A 14339-nucleotide genomic window follows, 5' to 3' on the forward strand; every position below is an offset into this window, starting at 1 on the left:
ATTTTAACAGTAATTTTAATTGGAAACACAGCCGTCAATATTTGGTTTTTAATTCGGTTTTTATTGGGGTTTATATTTTTGTGTTTTTGTATTTTTGTATTTGTGTATAGTATCTGTTTTTAATTATGCTGTGAACCGCCCTGAGTCCTATGGGAGAAGGGCGGTATATAAATTAAATTATTATTATTATTATTATTATCATCTAGCTTGACTGGCTGACCACAAAAAAAGGTGGACCAGCTTCAGTTATTATTATTATTTATTTATATAAGGTTATTTAATGTTTTCACTTGTAATGCTTGATGTTTTAATACTTTTAACATTCTAATTGTTTTATACTGTTATTTTATGATGTTGTAAGCTGCCCAGAGTGGCTTGATGGTGAGAGGGTGGCATCTAAATTTAATAAAGAAACAAATAAATAAGGCCTTTAGGGGGAAAGTTCTGGAAAAAGGTAATTAGAAACCCACTTTATAGGAATGTGACTCTACAGTAGTGTTTCTCAACCTCAATGGCTTTAGGATGAGTCTGGGTGTGGAATTCTGGGAGTTGTAGTCCATTCACATGTCTTGAAGTCACTGAGGTTGAGAAATGCAGCTCTACAGTTACTAAAAGTAGAATCTGACTTTAATTTATAAATTATAAATTATATATAACTTATATATAAAGTTATAATTATAATTTAAAATGTATAAATGGTGTATGAAAAGCATTTTATTCTCCTTTGTTTTTCTCCACAGGAAACCTAAAACAGGGATCTTAATGTTAAATATGGGAGGTCCAGAGACCCTTGAAGATGTCCATGAATTCCTGCAAAGACTTTTTCTTGATAGAGATCTAATGACACTTCCAGTGCAAAAGTAAGAGAATCCTCCTGCTACTGGTTATCCTGCTGAATTTCTTGAGGGAGGCTTAAGAACTTGCTTAATTGAACAAAATGAGTGCTATTAATCTGTTTCTCTAAAAGACTTTTTCTTTGCATTTCTGTAGCTTCTTGGGTTCTTCCAAGCCTTCTCATGCATGTAGAGTGCATTTTAGCTACTTCAGGATCTAAGCTAGCAGGATGATTTAGTGGGTCATTCTTTTCAACCCTGAGGCTTGCAGAATTCTTTGCCATTATCTGTAATTTGGGGATTAGCAAAATATCTTGAGACCAGCAAGAGGGAAAAGGAAGAATGTATTTACATTTTAAAAAATGTATGAATGTTCATATGTACATTTTTTTTCTTTATCCAGTTCTACCTATTTGTGATTACCTGCTTTCAGTTTCTTAATCATGTATTACACATTAATATAAATGTAGTAGAAGCCAGGTTATGTCAGTCCTTGCAATATGAAAGAGCTACAGTTTCTGGACAATACCCAGATGCAAAATAGTGAGGAATTACCACATCTTATTATTTTTGTTTGGTCACACAGTCATTCAGATGCTTAGATTGGATTTGGCATTTTTGTCTGTATTGTTATTATATACATAAACATGTGAAATCACAGCTGCCAGTTCTCTATGTGGTGTTAACCTACACACACAAAGGACCTTCCTAAGAACCTAAGATGTTGTAATGTATTGGTATAGTATATGTGTGGATCCAAGCTCTGTGGCCTTGTAATTGACAGATGGAATGCACAATGCATAGATTTTCTAAGTGCTGTCCAAGATTTTTTGGTATGCCACAAGTGTGCCAATAACCATGGGACCATCACGGTTGGTTTATGCCAGGAGTAGGCAACCTTGGCTCTTTTATGACTTGTGGACTTCAACTCCCAGAATTCCTCAGCTAACTTTGCTGGCTGAGGAATTCTGGGAGTTGAAGTCCACAAGTTATAAAAGAGCCAAGGTCCTTGTTTATGCTATAATCTTTTGATTTCAATTTTCAGGTCTTGATACTTTGTGATCTTCTCCAATTCTTTCTCCTCTATTCTTTTCTTTCCTAGTATTGCTACATCAATTATCCACACTTTCTTTTTCAACCATATTTAAATCTGGTGTATTATGAGCCAAGACTTTATCAGTTTGTATTTGGAAATCCCACAATATTTTTAACCTGCTGTAACCTAATTAATATTAGTAACCTAATTTTGTGTGGGTAATGTACAGTTAGATTGACACTCTAAGACTGGTGGAAACTTAATAAATTAAATCCTAACCAAGGACCTAAGAATTATTAAGGGAACATCTAAGAATATGTGCAGTTCCAAGTAGGGAGAGGTTTTTTTGTAAGTCCTATTATGGTTAGTTGCATAGTCAGCCAGATGTTTAGATTGGATGTGGCATTTTTATCCAGCTATCCAGTCCTTCCCAAACACCTGAGATAGGCAATTATTATTGATAGTGCTAAAGGTATTGCCACAGGAAATAATTATTATAATATGCAAATGGACTTAGGTTTAAAATGATTCTTCAGAGACTTTATGGGCAGAACTCTGCTGTAGCACAGGGATACTATATTAGCACACTAAGTGGGCCTGTGTGTTTAGCAATTAAATTTTATTTTTAACCTATCAAGGGGGAAGAATGTAAAATGTATGGTTATTAGCAATATCCATTTTTATGTATTTCAGTAAATTAGGACCTTTTATTGCAAAGCGGCGTACTCCAAAAATCCAAGAACAATACAGGCGGATTGGGGGTGGATCACCTATCAAGAAATGGACCGAGACTCAGGGGGAAGGCATGGTGAAGTTGCTGAATGAAATGTCCCCGCAGTCTGGTAATTCAGATTTTTATTTTTCTTGTTGAAGCTGCTGCTTTGGGGAAACATGTTCAGAAATCTGAATAGCAGTTGGATACCCTTCAGTGAAGTGTAATAATGTAGAGTTGCTTTTAAAATTACATTAGGTTGGAGTTGAATTGGAAGGTTTAGTCCCTAGCCTTCAAATTATTTATTGATTTATTTACAGTTAAATTGGATTTGGGAGATCTCTTATCTTCTCATATGGGAGCTCTTACCTAGAAGAGCAAGTCACTTTTCTCACATTTTCTTCATGTAACCCCAGCAATCTTGTTAGAGTCACACAATCAAACTCAAGTGTGGCTTTATCTTTGCTCCAGTGAAGGTTATTTTATTGTCTGTCTGTCTGTCTATCTCTTGTCTGTCATTTATCTATTTTCTATTTCTGTCTGCCTGTCTATCAGTCATCTAAATCCTGAAGCAGTTTACGTATAACCAAAAAAGAGAGGGAGATTTTTGAAGTATTTAAAAAGGTATACCTGCATTTACTCTTGTAATATAAAGTTTCTAGCATTTTCTTGAGATCAACTAAACCAGGGCTTTTCAACCTTTTCACCCATTGTACCATTTTTAGGATATGGCAATATCTGAGTACCACCAGTCGCCTAGCAAGGTGTCAAAAACTTGATGACCAAAAAAAAGGGAAAAAAGTGATAAAGTACAGGTAGTCCTCGACTTACAACAGTTCGCTTAGTGACTGTTTGAAGTTACAATGGCACTGAAAAAAGTGCCCCCCAAGGCACAGCCAAGCAAGATACCTGCCTGCCCGCCTGGCGGCGCTCTCATTCCCCTCCCCCGCTACCACTTTTCTAGGATGGTCGCGTACCACCTGCCAGGTGCCAATGTACCACAGATGGTACCTGTACCACTGGTTGAAAAGCCCTGAACTAAACTAGTTGGTTAAATTCCCTGAGGCTCTGGGTGCTTTTGTCATTTTAATGAAAGCGTCACACTTGTATCACAAACTCCATGATACATGCCCAAAATAAATAAGGCTTGCTGCTTTCATCGTCCTGTCCCCTGCAAAGACATGGCTGACAAATCCCTAATTTAGTTTTCCAGCAGCAAGAGCTGTTTGCGGAAACACTGTAAAAAGTGTGGCTTCCTGAAAATTTAGTGTAAAATGATTTGCAACATATTGGTAAATACCATCCTTCCCATTCCCTGCTCAATATCCTTCATAAGAGATCTGTACTAATCAAAAACCTTGTGTGTTCTTAGAGTTATACCATCCTTCAGAATAATCCAACCAATATGTGGACAGGGAGATAAAAATTTTAATTTTTCCATAAGGAAGAACACGTTCCAGCTATTTGTAAAGAGGTCCATTTCCTTTTCTTCTTTCCTCTCACCTGTGCAAATGAGAGCTCTGTTGGTGGCCTAGTGGTTACTTCACACACCCCAGGATGCTCCAAGTGTAGGTGCAGTGAGAAATAATCATTATCTTGAGAGAACTAAGTAAGATCTTGCAGAAAGGACAGCTTTCCCGAGGAAAGTGTGATTAAAAAAAATATCCGAAGTATTTCCCTCAAAATGTTTTCTGAAAAAAGACAAGTTTAAGACATCTCTTCTTTAAAATGTGAGGAGGTTCTCATTAGGAATGTTGATGCCTGACTAGGCCTCTCTGTGATTAACAAGGTTCCCATTTGACTGTGGTTTACACACACAAACATATACACACCCTGTATAGTTAAACAAAGAAAGCGCCATTGGCTACACCCAACAGCTGGTCAGTTCCTCCCTTGAATATGGACCAGTTGATAAGAAGGAACAGCTCCAAGCTACTCTGTACAAGTAACCCATACAAATACCCAGTTTGGGAGATGACAAGCTAGAGCTGATTCAGACATGAAGACTGTGTGTGGTGCAATCCATCAGGTCAATGCTGTTGTTTGAGGGAGAATTGGCTCTGTCTTCCCATGTCTGGGGAAAGTTTATCCTGGAATGACCCTCTAACAAATGGTTCCCTCATTCTCTCATATGCTGAAATAGATTTCATAGGTTAGTAAGTTACTGTTCGGCTAAGATCATCATTTGAACAACTATAAGCATCCGGACAAACATGGCAGTCATAAGTCACTTTTTCAGTGCCGTTGTAACTTTGAACGGTTGCTAAATGAATGGTTGTAAGTTGAGGACTCTATGGGAGTACATGAATTTTCTTTCAGCCCTCTCACTATCTGTGCAAGTAGACAGGGAACCAGAGATGGCTTCCTTGGGGTTGATTTTTTCACTCTCTCTCTCGCTTTTGCTCTCTGGGTTTGTATATTTTAATTTTTTATAGTGGCTTTTTTCCCTTTTTTATAATGACTTTTTATATTTTCATAATGAACATTTTTACATAACTGTGGTGCTTATTGCTTGTTGTACGCTGTCCAGAGTAATTTCTTGTGAGATGGGCGGCCATATAGATATGATTAATAATAATCTGACTGTGCAACCAATACTAATAATTATAATTGAGTTCCTTTATTATTTTAAATTTATATGCCATCCAATGCAGTCAGGAGATTCTTGGCAGCTTATAATTTATTAAAAACAGCATTACAAAAGATTAAAACAGTAAGTATAAGATTAGATTAAGAATTAGCTAAGATGGCAGGAGTATACAACAGATGGAGGTGGGATCTTCTATTTAATCCAATAAACACCTCCAGAATAGCACACACCCCATCCGGTCCCCAGGCCAATCAGCAGAGCTGGTTTTAAGGCCCTTTCAGAAGGCTAAGGGGAGAAGTGGATCCCACCTTGAGGGGATACGATGTTCCAGAGGGCAGGAGCTATGGCAGAAAAGCCTTTTCTCCTGGATCCCACCAGTTCAAATTCCTTAGCTGACCGGACCTCAGCGCAAGTGGAGCAGGCCAATCCCATTAGGGCAGTGTTTCTCAACCTTGACAATTTTAAGGCATGTGGACTTCAACCCCCAAAATTCCACAGCCAGCATTGCTGGCTGTGGAATTCTGGGAGTTGAAGTCCACATGCCTTAAAATTGTCAAGGTTGAGAAACAATGCATTAGGGTGAGACAGTTCCTTAAGTAACTTGGACTCATGCCATGTTGTTCCACAGCCATGTTGTTCCACAGCATTGGAACTCATGCCATGTTGTTCCACAGCATTGCTGGCTGTGGAATTCTGGGAGTTGAAGTCCACATGCCTTAAAATTGTCAAGGTTGAGAAACAATGCATTAGGGTGAGACAGTTCCTTAAGTAACTTGGACTCATGCCATGTTGTTCCATAGCCATGTTGTTCCACAGCATTGGAACTCATGCCATGTTGTTCCACAGCATTGCTGGCTGTGGAATTCTGGGAGTTGAAGTCCACATGCCTTAAAATTGTCAAGGTTGAGAAACACTGCATTAGGGTGAGACAGTTCCTTGAGTAACTTGGACTCATAGCATGTTGTTCCTTTGTGGCAACATCAAGCAAGGGCCGATGAATGAGCGTGTGAGCTTGTAAGTGGGCAATCCTAATTTTGGGATGCAGGGTGGTAAATTGAAAGAACATCAGGAACATTTTCAGAGCATCCTTCAGCAACCAAGCTCAGAGAGCACCAAGGACTCCACATTCTTCAACAGGCAAATTAGACAGTTAAAAGGGTTGGGACTCCAGAGCAGCAAGTTAATGGTTTAGGAAGTATTATCTGCGCTTGTCAGACCTTCTCACTCCTTCTTATTTCACGGTGTGGTTTCCCAACTGAAAGCCACCCTGACTTTATCTGTCTGAACGTCTCTTGCATCTTAATGCAGGCTCCAATTATGTCACGGATTTTTTTTTAATTCTACCATCGCAAGCATGCTAATATCTTTTGTAGAGGAAATTTTCAAGACAGTGAGGAGAAGCACTGCTTAGATCAAGGCAGGGTTTGTGATTTTCTTATTTGAGTTGAGGGCTGCCCATTGCACTGAATTTTTTAAAAATGCATTATCTTATTAGCTGCATTTTATAATTGCTGGAAGCTTTTATATTATTATATTTTTCACCGGGGTAAAATGCACATATAGCTCTTCCAAACAGAAATGCGTAATTCCGCCATTTTTCCTTCTGTAGGAAAAGGTGGGAATGGAAAGTTTAAAGCTCTGGATGGCAATTGTGCCAAGGATTTTAAAAAGGTAAATTACTCAAGTTAAGCTTAACTGCTGGAGACTATAGACACACGTCCTTATAGTGTTCTTGAAAACCAACTGGAGGTGGCTTGCATTGGCTTCATCTATAATTTTTCTTTTAAAAAAAAATCAACCAGTTTAGCTCATGAACTAAGATTTCTTGATTTCCCATTCATGTTAAATTTTACTTAACATGGTGAGTGAGTGAGTGAATGAATGAATGAATGAGTTTGGTGTAGCGATTAAGGCATCAGGCTACAAACTGGGAGACTGTGAGTTCTAGTCCTGCCTTTGGGACCAAGCCAGTGGGGTGACCTTATGCTTCTCACTCACTCTGAGACTTAGAAAGCAGGCAATGGCAAACCATTTCTGATTTTAAAAAAGGGTCAAGAAAACTACTAGTCCAGGCAGTCACCAGGAGTCAAGACTGACTCAAAGCAGCTTCTAGCAGTTAAAGCCCATTGATTTTAGTAGGATAGGGATAGGCAACCTTGGTTCTTTTATGACTCGTGGACTTCAACTCCCAGAATTCCTGAGCCAGCATGATTCAGCTTGGAAACCTCTCCCTTTCCCCTCAGCATGGCTGGCTCAGGAATTCTGGGAGTTGAAGTCCACGAGTCAATAAAAGAACCAAGGTTGCCTACCCCTTGTAGTAGGAGAACTGAGCACAGAAAAACTTCATTCTGCTTAGAGTGTCTTCAGTGTCAATTTCTTATCTTTTCCTCCTGTAGAAAATGGGCCACACACTTCTAGAATTAGAGTTTTTACCACCTTCATTAATTGATTCCTGGCTTCTAGAGCAATATTCCCCAACCTTGGCAACTTTCAGAAGTGTGGACTTCAACCCCCAGAATTACCCAGCTGGCATGCTGGCTGGGGGAATTCTCAGAGTTGAAGTCCACATGTCTTAAAGTTGCCAAGGTTGAGGAACACTATAAATAGCGGTCATGAGACAAGTCAGCATTTCCCTTTTTCTTATAGCTTGGAAGCATTTTGGCTCTTTTTTTTAGGATGTAGCCCATTTTATACTGCTGTAAAGAATGATGCATCTATCTTCTCCAGGTTTCCATGTCCAGGAATGGCCAGCCAGATGGCCTTAGAAAAGCTGTAAATGAGATAGTAGGAAATAGCATCTGCCTCTTCATATTGTGATGACCCAGGGCCCCGAATGGAGGCACAGCACTTAGCTGGTCAGAATAATTGTTTTTGTAAGCACTGCCAACGTTCACCCAACAGTCCCCACATATGCTGGCACAAGTTCAATAAAACAGTCAACGGAGTTAAACAGTTCTTTAAAGTAAACAGATAACAAAGTATGATCTTTTCCACGCCCAGCTTGCCTGCAAACTGCAAAACTGAGGACAGCAAGGAGAACAAACTTGATCCAAAATACAAAGAGTCCAGGTACAAGAGCTCACATTACAAGAGTTCACGTTTGTTCCCGGCAAATGCCCCACCCCACAGCGTCTCCTTAAATACCTACTCCCCAGGTGTGCCTTGTGGAGTGGGCCGTGACGCTTTCCTCCCGAGCAAGTGAGCCTGCCTCCGTTGTTCCCTCCTCCTCTCTGCTCTCCTTGCTCTGGGATCTGGTGGGGAGGGGCCTTGCTCCTCGCCTGAGCTGTACCTTCCCTGTTCCAAATTTGAAGGGCCCTGGCCTGCTTCAGCCTGTTCCTCCCCACAGTCCTCCGAAGCCACAGACAGGCCTCAACAGGGAACTCCATGTCGTCCTCAGAGTCAGGCTCGGACAGAGGCATGACACATATCTTCCAACATAGACCACCAACAGTCACCCTGTCTCAGATCTTGAAGGCAGCCCAAGGCACTGCAACAGCAGCATCATGTATGGGCATTGTGGCTGGTAGCATGTTAAGCTTAATCCCTGAAATATATAGCACAATAGCTGCATTTGCAAAATGAGTTAAATCTGTTCAGTTTTAACTGAGGTAGGGTTTTGTCTACTGTGGCTTTCATATATTACCGTAATCCAGCCCATTGGTTAGTTGATAACTCAATGCATTGTTTAAACCCCAGAAAATAACTTAATTTAGTAATCGGGTTAAATGTGATGTGCAAATAATAGGCTTTTCCTTTAGGTCCTTTTCTAATCCTCTTTTGAGATCTCTCCAGTACTTTCTAGTGTAATCCTCTGCAGTGGTGTTTCTCAATCTTGGCAACTTTAAGACCTGCAGGCCTCAACTCCCAGAATTTGCCAACCAGCGCCCTGACTGGGGAATTCTGGGAGCTGAAGTCCACACATCTTAAAAGTTTTAAAGGTTGAGAATCAATGCTCCAGAAGGAATGAAACCAAAACTATTGTTCTTGCAGAAGAGAAAGCTTGGACAGTCCTTTAGCCCATAAATTACCTTAAACCAGATCGAACAGCTTCATCAACCTCAACATTGACAGCAGCCTGTGAGGAACTTTCTAGAAAATCTTTCTAGTCGTTGATGCTGGATCCATTTTCTGCCAGCTCTACCTGACGGGAAGAAAATAAATCTGTTTTGAAAAGGGCTGATGCTAAAGCGGGTTTTGTCTCAAAGGTGCTTTTTTCCCCCCAATGGTGGTGGTGGAAGGACTGTATTTCTTTGCAGTCATCTGTTTGTTAGTACTCTCTCTGAGAGCCATTGAGGCCACTTAGGGTTGAGGCCACTGAGAGCTGTTCAGACCACTTCTTCTTTCTCCTCAAGGAAAAAACAGTCCAATTGCTTTTTGAAAAAAAGCACCTTTGAGAAAACTGGATGATAAGAATCTCGGTAGACATAAAGCAGTTTTGGTTCAAAGTCCTTGCAGGACCAGATAGCATCCTTGGAATTTTATTTTAGTATGGGTGACAGCACCCATACTTCCTTTGTCCTGGAGAGCACAGACTAATTTAAGGAGTGCAGAACCAGTCTTGTCTCTCACAAACACACAACAGTGTCCCCAGTGCTTTTTTCCCCTAGGTCTCCTGCCTGAGGCTACCATCTCATTCTACCTAACAGTAGGGCTGGCCCACATATTGTACAAAGAAGATGACCCTAAAGCAGCTTCTTATGATCCTATTTGCTAGTAGACTCATTTCATCTGATCTCCAGAATGTACAACTGAGTTGTTGCTCTTCTGAGCAATTTTTTTCCACCTCTCCAGATGTTTTGGAGTTTTAATTATTTAAAGACTTGCGTAGTTGTCCATCCTAAAGCACAGCTGTGGACTGCTCACAACAACACCCACAATCATAAAAAATAATAAAACCTAAAACCAAACATAACCTTGTGCCTCAGTTATCACCTTGGATACCCCATAACCAATTCCAGTCATCCTCACTTTACCTCAGTGCCTGGATAAAAACCCAGGTCTTGATGGCCTTCTGGCAGTGTGGGCACGTGCACGGGAAAGGTGTGCAAGATTTCAGGGAAGGGAACTGGAGCATGCTTACCCTATCTATCCAATTTGGTAGGACAGGTAATAGTCTCAGGTAGTAGCAGTCGCAAATAGCTGGAGGGTGTGGATCAATGTTTCTAAACTGACGATAGCTGGGGAATTCTGGGAATTGAAGTCCACAAATATCTGTGGAGATTCTCAATCAACCAGGTCCTGGTTGTCCCAACGGTGCTTTCTCAAAAGGCAACTTTCTTGATTTTTTCCTTCCTTGAAAGCATTTTGCTTCTCACCCAAGAGGTTTCTTCAGTTCTGAAGTCCACAAAGTTGCCAAGATTGAGAAACAGTGGTGTAGATTGAGGGAAATGGCCTTAGTCGATATACCTCCAAGAAAAAGCTTTGTTCCATAGACTGATAGAGAGCCACTCATTCTCCTTTGCTTTCAGCGCCACACAAGTATTATATCGGCTTTCGCTACGTTCATCCTCTGACGGAAGAAGCAATTGAAGAGATGGAAAAAGACGGTATTGAAAGAGCCATTGCTTTCACGCAGTATCCACAGTATAGCTGCTCTACAACAGGTGAGTTCAATTGCAGAATAAGATCATTTGCTAAGTTCCAAAAGGAGGGGTTGGGTCAAAATCAAGGATGCTTAAGAACTTGGGCCAAAGACGGCATAATTATGTCATCAGATAGAGGGCAGAAATGGATTCAGCTTGCTTGTCTACTTTGGGGATGATAAATTAGGGCACTGTTCTCAAACTTGGCAACTTTAAGACAGGTGAACTTCAACTGCCAGAATTCCCCAGCTGACAAATTCTGGAAGTTGAAGTTGACACGACTTAAAGTTGCCAAGCTTAAGAAACTATAAGTAGTGGTCATGAGACAAGTCAGCATTTTCCATTTTCTTGCAACTTGGAAGCAGTTTTGCTCTTTTTTTTTTTAAGGGTGTAGCCCGTTTTAGGGCTTACACTCTCGTTTTTATCTTTGTCCCACCTCAAAACATGTTAGCGAGTTATTGGTTGGGGCTTGGGTTTGCTAATGGCTGCAGCATAATTTGCAGAGGACTTGGGGTCAGAGAGTTGAAAGAAAGACTTATAGGAAGGGGAGGAGGTGATCTGCTCGTGGGTTTCCGAGTTCATTATTTTGCATTCTTCAGGAAGCAGTTTGAATGCAATATATCGCTACTATCACCAAAAAGGAGAAAAACCAAAGATGAAGTGGAGTACAATTGACAGGTGGCCAACGCATCCTCTCCTGATTCAGGTATAGAGAAAGATATTTTACGCAAAGATATTTCAGATTTATCACAACTGTTGTCATGTCTTCCTCAGTTTCCTCACCTCCCACTGCTCCCCAGAAGGGGTTTCTATACTGGTAGGCGCGTCTGGATGCCCTTCATTTTATCTGAGCCCTTAACTGGTAGTTCTCGACTTATCGCCACAATTGGGACGGGAATTTGGGTCATAAGTCATTACGGTCAAGGAACCCACGTGAAGCAGGCCTGATTTTTAGACTGTTTTTATGGCAGTCGTGAGTACGAATCATGTGATTGTTAAGTGACATTGTCACAGGACATTACAAGTGGCCATAAATTTGGGCCAGTTACTGAGCACCTGAAATGCAGTCACATGACCATGGGGGGGGGGAGAGCTGTTGCAACTTTGGAACTGGATCCTAAGTAGCCCTGTACTTATTGTAATTTCAAGCATTTGCTAAGTGACCGTCGTAAGTCGAAGACTACCTGTATTTAATGCTCTTAAATTCTTAATTTTTTTTTATGTTTGCTTTTCAGTGTTTTGCAGACCACATAAAGAAAGAACTAGACTTATTTCCACCGGATAAAAGAAAAGACGCTGTGATCCTTTTCTCTGCTCATTCTCTACCAATGTCAGTGAGTAACAGCAGTCAGTTTTTTAAATCCTGTTAACTCTTTGCTTTAAAGATGATAGTATTTTCTGTCCGTCATAGAAATCTACCTTGTATTTGATCCATTCATCAGTTTCCCTGTTCAGGATAACAGAATATAGCAACTATACTGTTCTCTTATTTTTGTGTTAAGATGGAGCACTGAAAGAGAGTGAAAATCCTGTTAACTCTTTGCTTTGGTTCAACTGATGTTGAACCAAAGCAGGAAAAAAACTGAGTACAGTGAGACTTGCTCACCTTTGTAAGCAGTATGTGTACTCTTAACTGATTTTGCACAATGGTCCAAGCATTAAAATGAAATGAAATGAAACAAAATGATCAATATTGTTAGAATCTCATGAGATTCTGGGATCTTTTTATGATTTCAGCAATCTCGTTTCTATGTTTTTGCATCGTTGTGTGTAGATCTTAGGAATTTCTCATGATCTCATGTGAGAACAACTGAAGCCTTGCAAGATTTCAGTGATAAAACAAAAAGTTGTCAGCCTCAAGAACATTATCTAAAAGCACATGAAACCTGCCTTTAGCTGCTCTGTTCTTGATGGCAAGCCAGAAACATACCTGCAGAAATAGGAATAAACAGAAGGATCTAACAAAAATCGGGTTTATGTCTCCTTGATAGCTTTCATACCTCTTATTTTCCTCCTTCCAACTTAAACATAAACTGCAGTTCCTTAGCTTCCACCATATGTTTCATTAAGGGTTAGGAATATGTAGTTTTGATGATTTTAATGTTTTTATGCTGTAAGCCGCTCACAGTCGCTTTGAAACAAGATCGTCCCGAAGGTTCTTTTTCCAAAAAGCAACTGGACTTTCTTGGGTTTTTTTCCTTGAAAAAATTTCAAAGAGAAACGTTTTCAAGGGGAAAAAAACAAGAAAGTCCAGTTACCTTTTAGAAAAAGTACATTTGGAATATCCATAAGCTGGATGAGTGAGAATCTCCATAGACATTTGAAATAAGATGCGTGCCTGAATGGATGGATGGATGAACGAATGAATGAATTTCATTATGGTAGCAGACTCAGACAAACCTCTATTCACAGTAAATATTGCCAAGCATAGTTTCACAGAGGTAGTAACCTGGTTGAGATGTGACGCTCTTCTCCAAATAAGGATTTCGTGGGAAAAAGAGAAAAAAAACAGCAGGAATCAGCAGAAAAGGAGAACAGCATGTGTCTTAAAAGTTATACATTGATATAATATACATATTTGTTAGGATGATTGCCAGGATTTATGATTCAAAAGGGTATGTAATGAAGCTCTATATAACAATTCTTTTTTTGGGGGGTGGAGAAACAAACAAAGCAAGAAACATTTTTTTCTGTGCTTAAAATTTAGCACAAATGATACACATTTGCAGGTATTTGGTTAGGCTGTTCATATCCTTATTAAAAAAAATAGACTTTACGCTTGAATCCACATTCTTTGTTAGAGTCATTGCTGGAACTTAAGATAGGGAACGTGAAGTCCCTATCTTAATTAATTCTGTTTTTCTGGAAGTAATAGTCAAAATGTTTTAATAGCATAACAAAATAGTGTAAAGCAGAGCTGATAATGTTCCGTTTATGGAAAGAAATAGGACATTAAAACTTGAAATGGTCTCCTGCCACCTCAGGTTTTGCAATTTGTGGAAATCTGGCGCCATCTAGTGATCTTTGGCAATAGCAGAAACAACTTGGTAAATGCAGTCGATCCAAAATAGGCTGGAAAACTAAACCAGAAATAATAGAATTCTTTATAATGGATTTCTTTATTGGTTGCTGCTGGAGTTAAAGCAATCCTGCATATTAAAAATGAAAACCTATAAATATATTTTTTTCCTAATCAATGTGGCTTCAAGGCTAGGAGAAACTGGCTGTTTTTAATAGATTTTGGAAAAGGATGATCAATTTAAAAAAAAACAAGAACCATCTGGTTAGACAGATCTTTAACCAGGTAGTTGCTCAACCTTCACTTTGCCTAGAGATGATTGCTTTATCTACAAGTAGTCCTCAACTTACAACCATTAGAGACCATTTGGGCTGCCACAAAGAAGAGGGAGTCAAGCTATTCTCCAAGGCGCCTGAAGGCAGGACGAGAAGCAACGGATGGAAACTGATCAAGGAGAGAAGCAACTTAGAACTAAGGAGAAACTTCCTGACAGTTAGAACAATTAACCAGTGGAACAACCTGCCTCCAGAAGCGGTGAATGCTCCAACACTGGAAGTTTTTAAGAAG

At 39.8% G+C, this 14339-nt stretch overlaps 1 protein-coding gene across 1 annotated transcript in view; it reads left to right on the plus strand.

Moving 5' to 3' along the window:
- FECH (ferrochelatase) overlaps window positions 1–14339 on the plus strand; it is a 37892-nt gene that overhangs the window by 16923 nt on the left and 6630 nt on the right. The window contains 5 exon segments of the mRNA XM_029286874.1: window positions 741–860; window positions 2563–2711; window positions 10640–10774; window positions 11353–11459; window positions 11989–12087. Of these exon segments, the coding sequence (XP_029142707.1) occupies window positions 741–860; window positions 2563–2711; window positions 10640–10774; window positions 11353–11459; window positions 11989–12087 (610 nt within the window).

The sequence above is a fragment of the Protobothrops mucrosquamatus genome, unplaced genomic scaffold (genome assembly GCF_001527695.2).
Source record: "Protobothrops mucrosquamatus isolate PMUCROS unplaced genomic scaffold, P.Mucros_1.0 scaffold5496, whole genome shotgun sequence".
Classification (NCBI taxonomy): domain Eukaryota; kingdom Metazoa; phylum Chordata; class Lepidosauria; order Squamata; family Viperidae; genus Protobothrops; species Protobothrops mucrosquamatus.